At 39.0% G+C, this 6,678-nt stretch overlaps 1 protein-coding gene across 2 annotated transcripts in view; it reads left to right on the top strand.

Moving 5' to 3' along the window:
• The window catches only part of Smp_150980.1 (P53 inducible protein-related), a gene marked incomplete at both ends in the record, with an annotated part of 39,541 nt that overhangs the window by 7,539 nt on the left and 25,324 nt on the right, over window positions 1–6,678 (top strand). For both annotated transcript variants that reach the window (XM_018797495.1, XM_018797496.1), the window contains one exon: window positions 1,161–1,442. In XM_018797495.1, the coding sequence (XP_018652532.1) occupies window positions 1,161–1,442 (282 nt within the window). The remainder of the gene's footprint in view (window positions 1–1,160; window positions 1,443–6,678) is intronic.

Raw genomic sequence — 6,678 nt, 5'->3', positions numbered from 1 at the left:
ATATTTGAGGGAGATGGACAATGGAATCAGGACTATATCGTGGCTCTGGTAGCAGGATATTATACAGCAGTGTCTATCCGAGGGTAACTCCGCTCTTGCGTGTCACTCTTGCGGGCAATCGTCCAACAGCACGAGACACTGATACTGTGTTTCGTGTTGACCTACCTCTGACTACCATCTTACCTCAATATATTTAGTGCACGCAGTGTCGAGCCACCTAGACTAGTGGCCACATTGCAACTCGATCGATAGCATTCGATCAGCACTAAGAAGGACCTGACACGCATGACATTGATCACCACCCAGTGATCAATCAATTGTGATACTCGTCCCTTAATTGATAGACGGATATCTCGTCTTCGCCATAGGTGACGCAAGTTGGTAAAAGCCAAACGAGCTTTTTGAATCCGTGCTGATATTTCGTCAGACACCAACCCATTAGGGCTGATCAGACTTCCAAGATAAGTGAAGTTGTCAGAATATGTAAAAAAAATTATTGAAACCTATATAAATTGAACCGTAAACTTTTAATCTTTTTTTTTCTTATCCGACAAATAAAAGCCAATCATCACGAATAGTACTTTACCTTAATCAGAAAACATAAATGATAATATTACTGAATCGGTTGTGATTTGAGTATGTAGTACCATCAAATACTCCCGTCGTGTCTGTTGTAAGCCCTTGTAATGTGTAAACGGGTTATTTTTCAGCAATAGAACTGCATTGTTCAATCCATTTTTATCTCATTAGTTGGCTCACAGTCATTAACACCGATAATTATTATGCAAATTTTAGTATCATCATTACTAATACCAAATATATCAAACTTCCCCACCTAAATACATTTTCCTTCTACCAAAAAACACGATAACAATTCATGAATGAGCATTTATTAGTTTTGTATTAGTCATTTTTTGGAATGCAGATTCTCTTAATAACTTCTATTCCCATCACAATTTTAAGTTAGAACGACACAATCCCATCCCTTACTTTTTTCTCTCAGATATCCGACACAATGGATTTGGATATGATGATGCACACTAGTGGCAGTAGTGGTGGTGGTGGTGGTACAACAGGATCCAAATCATGGGGTAAAGCTGCTTCTTCAAAACTGTCTAATCCAAGCAATAATAATAATCATAATAATAGTATGACTACAGGGTCGAATTCTACGATGGCTGCTGTCGCTGCTTCGCTAGCCAATAATAATGACAGTCCAACAGGATCAATCAGTACAAGTAGTATATTTGATTCAAATAAACGTCGAGTTGGTCCATCATCTAGTCAATTGTATTTAGTACGAACTATGTTAGAATTAATGGTTGAACAAGTTTCATCAAGTAAACAAATGATACGAAAAGAATTGGACACTGCAACATTATCAGCAATAGATACATTTCTTAAGCATAGTTTTTATTGGCCATATCTTCTGAATTTCAGTGGTAATGTGAAACTCTTTATCAATTTTATCCATGTTTTTTTATTTATGCGATGATTGTAATTGTTCATGCAAATCTGTTTAAGTATAATTAATCTCTAATTTTAAGTGTAAGTGACTTTCTATTAGATAAGTAAATTAATGTAAGCTGACTTCTTAACTGGAGCGATGTGTATCACGTATGTCCAACTACTGCCTACCTCGATATGTGGTGTTTGCTTGGTAATAGGAACAGATTGTAAAAAAAACTAGGGGCGGCTAATCAAAAACTTTGAATCGGTTAGTGAAATCATTGGCCGTTAGGGTGGGTCGTGTTGATAGGTACAGACTATTCGTGGTTATTATAATCAGGTTGTAAATGTGTGATATGGCTCAGAACCGATAAAATGGACACGGAGACATTCACTCTCTGCCTTTCTTTAAATGCTGGGTTTAAAAATCATCTAGTACTTTTCATTTCACGAATAAATTGTTTTTCACCCAAGCACATAATTAACGCCTAATCTTCCTTACTACCACGAGTGCTGTTACTACCACTACTCTGACATTTACCTTGATAATCTTATCTCACTGTGCTGATATGGTTTAGCAACCCAGACAGATAATCATATCTGCCAGATTCCACATTGCTTATGACTGATCAAGTGACTAACGTATTAGATGTTCATCATCAGTAGGGAGGTCTTTTCATACTTAGTTTTACATTGATCACTCCTGCTAATGTATTCCCAACTAGTTTAAGTTTAGATCATGGTTGTTTAATGATTACTTTTAATTTTAACATTCAAAAGAAGCATCCTAAAATTGTTAAGTCATCTCACTGAATTAATTATTGACTGGACTGAAAACTAGTACATGATATTGGTTAGAATACAGTGGTCAAGTCGTTTACAAAATTTATTATATCAATTCTCTATTTATCTACTTTCACGTATTATTATTATTTATTTAAACACATAAACATTGGTACAAAGGGGCACCGAATACATATGCGCGGCACAAATCTCATTTGATTTGTGAGAGGGCTGTGATACTGCCCAGGTGCCCAAACCGAAGAAGGTGGTTTTCATAGGGGGCCACACCCCGAGCCTTTGACTTAAAGGTCTAACCCACAAGGCAGTGGAGCATCGTAAGGAGATGCAGTCCCATAAGTAAGATCCAAACCTAGTTTCCAACTAGGTTTGGTTTGTTGAATAACTGACGAGTAAAATTAGAGACGCGCACCCCCAGTCGAAATCAGAACAAGGTGTTTTGGGGGTAATAACGGTTCATCATATATACAAATGTACAAATTTACCTAAACAAATATTACCACCCAGTTATTCAACCAACAATTGATACCAAAATATTCAATCTAAATTACAATGAATAGCAAAGTGGTAAGAAATATATGAAAATTACCGAAAACACCAAAAGGTGAGTGTTATTCTATCCTTTCTGGATAGATCAAGTAAGATTCCGTTTGAGCGGCTGTTTTATAACACAAAGTGCTTCAAATTACAACCAAAAATGCACGATCCCAGTCAAAATCAAACCGCACAATCAAAGAGCGAACAGTCAATATGGCAGCCGCCGGAATAATAACAATTAAAACAAACTAAATACAGTTCAGTAAGGAACATAGAGACTCAATAAAAACGATAAGAAAACCAAGAAAATTAAACGTTACAGACTTAATTAGCATCGAAAAAGTTAACAATATATACAAATAAAGAAATCACAAATATATGCATGGACGGATTTTCACTTTCAAAATGGATCTAACACCGGCCCCCAAAATCCCTCCATACTGCACAAGCTATTCTGATGCCCTTTTTACCATGGTTCACCTAATCGCATATTCTACACTAAAAGAACGGGTAGGACTTACAACAGTACGCCTACCTGTCCTGCCCACATTGTTATAACAAGTAACTAATTGGAACCTTCAAGGAGACATACCTTACGTATATCCCTCCTAACAGATCCGTTATTAGTACGAACTGTCACTGTCCTAACCTTTCCGTCGTCGTCTGTTTCACAACTCTCAACTACTCCTAAAGGCCACTTTCCACGGGTGGAAATATCTGAAGCTACAATTACTACATCTCCTGGCTGGAAATTGCGACGCTCAACCAACCATTTTTGACGAGTTTGTAAGGATGGTAAGTACTCCCGCAGCCACCTTTTCTAAAACACATTAGCTAGATAATTCACCTGTTTCCAACGTTTATCATAATTAACACTGATGCTACTTTCGTCAACTATACTGTCGCATTCCCTCAACAAAAGCAAACTGTTCGGTGATAATGCTAGTTTGTCGTTAGCATCCTGTACAATCGGGGTTAATGGTCGATCGTTCAATATCCTTTCAATTTCAACCAAATAGGTGCCTAAAGTTTCATCATTCAACGTTTGTTCTCTGGTGATCAATAATAATAGTCTACGTACAGACCTTATCATTCTTTCCCACACCCCTCCTCTGTGGCTGGATGACGGAGGGTTAAAATGCCACTGAATCTGTTTCGCTGACAATTCATTACTTATCTTTTGTTGGTCCCACTGCCGAACATATTTCCTTAGTTCAGATATTGCACCCACGAAGTTCAATCCGTTATCACTATAAATATCTGAGGGCTCCCCTCTTCTTCCAATAAAACGTAACAGGGCCATCACAAATGAATCAGTATTCAAACTATAAGCCATTTCAATATGCACTGCACGTGTTTGCAAACAAGTAAATATACACCCATACCTCTTTTCTAGTGACCTTCCCTTTTTGACTAAAATAGGTCCGAAGTAATCCACCCCTACAGTTGCGAAACTATGCCAGCCTGGTTTCACTCTACATGCAGGAAGCGGCGCCATCAATTGTTGTCCTGAGTTCGTCGTATACCGTCGACAGATTACACACTTACCTATCACCCTCCTGATCGTGCTGGTCCCTTTCACTATCCAATAGTATTTTCGAATTGCGGCAAGTACTTGAGAAGTCCCTGAGTGTCCCTCCTCTTTATGATAATGTCTGATTATCATTTCTGTCACTAAGTGACGACTAGGTAAAATTACTGGATGCTTGAAGTCATTAGGATAATCGGAGTAGTTTAGACGACCTCCAACACATAGTAACCCATCGAGCATTATAGGCGATAAACGCTTCAGATCATTATGACTATTTACTTTACTGTTGTTCTTAAATTCACTGAGTAATCTTCCATAGACCTCTTTCTGGACTATCATTAAGACCTTACGCTTGGCACTTTCGAGCTCTTCGACCTTCAGGCATCCTAAATGAACGGATCCTTCGCGACTCGATGAACGAAGTATCATCCAATATTCTATGAACCTTCTTAACCAGGCTACTGCCCTGACTAATCTTAGCCAGTCTGAGTAATAAGAAATAATAGGGAACTTGTCATAATTCACTCTACTCAAATTAACTACAGCAGTTTTTCTGAACTCAATATTGTCAGGAATAGTTTGTGGACAATCGGTAATAGTTCTACCGAACTCGGCTTGCAGTAAAGTAGGGCATTTAATCCACGACTCAAGATCGGCCAATTTTTGTATACCTCTTGAAGTCCAGTCCGCTGGGTTCTCCGACGATTTGACATAAGTCCATTGCTCAACCTTGGTGTACTGGCGTAAGATAGCGAGACGATTAGCTATATAAGTACTATATCGGTTTCCTGTATTTTTAATGTAATACAACACTATCATGGAATCAGTATGAAAATTCACTTCTCAGAAGAAATTGGGTAAGCTTCTTTGCAGAACTTCACTAAGCCTTACGCTTAAAACTGCTGCTGCCATCTCAAGCCTCGGTATAGTGACTGGTTTTATAGGTGCTACCCTGGACTTGCTGTACAGCAAAATACAATACGGCGGTTCGTTCAAATAACTGACTCGTGCATAAGCTACTGCTCCATAACCAATCTCGGAGGCATCACTAAACAAATGCAATTCCACCCGTGCGTTAGGTTCGTCTAATTTATTCTTGATCCCTCGAGGTATTATAACGTGACCTATCTGTCGCATAAAGTTCACCCAGTTTAGCCAAATCGATATATAAGGCTCATTGATCGGCTGATCCCAGCCTATTTGGGACTTACATAACCTTTGCAGTAGAAGTTTGACCGTGAGACAGACTGGAGAAATTAGGCCCAAAGGATCAAAGACAGAAGATGCCACAGATAAAATGCCTCTTCTTGTCAACGGCCTTTCCGATGCGTCGAAGTAAAACTTGAAAACATCCTTTTCACAATCCCATTGTACACCTAAGGTTCGATGAATGACATTACAACTCTTTGACATTTCCATCAAAGGCGCTTCCTTGCATACCTCAGGCAAAACGGTCCTAACTTCTTCCGAATTGGTTATCCATTTCTTTAATGTAAAACCACCTTTACACAGTAATTCACTTACTTGCTTAACAAAGTTCTTTGCTTGATCACAAGTGGAAAAGGATACCAAGCAATCATCCACATAGAAGTTGTTCCTAACCGCCTCTACGACATAGCTATCATATCCATCAGAGAATGTTTGAGCAGTCTTGTTCAAGGCAAAGTTCGCACAGAACGGCGATGACGTTGTTCCAAATGGATGGGCTGTCATTTGAAACTCGGATGGTTCTTTTGACATGTCTGCCTCCTGCCACCATAGAAATCTTAAAGCTCCTTGATCAGATTCAGGGACCTTAACTTGCATGAACATCTCTTCAACGTCTGCACAGATGGCAATTGCTTCCTTGCGAAAACGCAATAATATACAAACTAGTTCTGCAGTCGTGTCAGGTCCTTGATAAATCATATCATTTAGCGAAACCCCAGCACATTTTGCAGCACAATCCAGCACCACTCTCAGTTTCTCTGTTTTTTCGGATTTATCACCGCATGGTGAGGTAAATACCAACGAGGGAGATAATCTGACCTCAACTGTATTTCAGGGACCTTTCGTGCATAACCTTTAGCAAAATTACTTTCAATACTTCTGGCATATCTGGAGTGTAGGTTGCTATCCTTCAATAACCTACGCTTCAAACTAAGTAACCTACTGACCGCTACTTCATAGTTTCCCGTCTTTATGTTTGGATTCATTTTCCATGGTATCGGAACTACGAAGTGACTACCGTCGAAGAAAGTACTCCTTTCTACTATCTCTATTGCTGCTTGGTCCTTTACTGACAGCGATTTATCGCTTGAATATACATCGGAGAACTCTACATCATAGAGCTTACGGAATTGGTCTTCTAATGTCTGCAG

Source organism: Schistosoma mansoni, chromosome 4, assembly GCF_000237925.1.
Source record: "Schistosoma mansoni strain Puerto Rico chromosome 4, complete genome".
In the NCBI taxonomy this organism is placed as follows: Eukaryota; Metazoa; Platyhelminthes; class Trematoda; order Strigeidida; family Schistosomatidae; genus Schistosoma; species Schistosoma mansoni.
The sequence above is the reverse complement of the archived record's forward strand: the minus strand, read 5'-3'. Positions and strand labels throughout refer to the sequence as shown.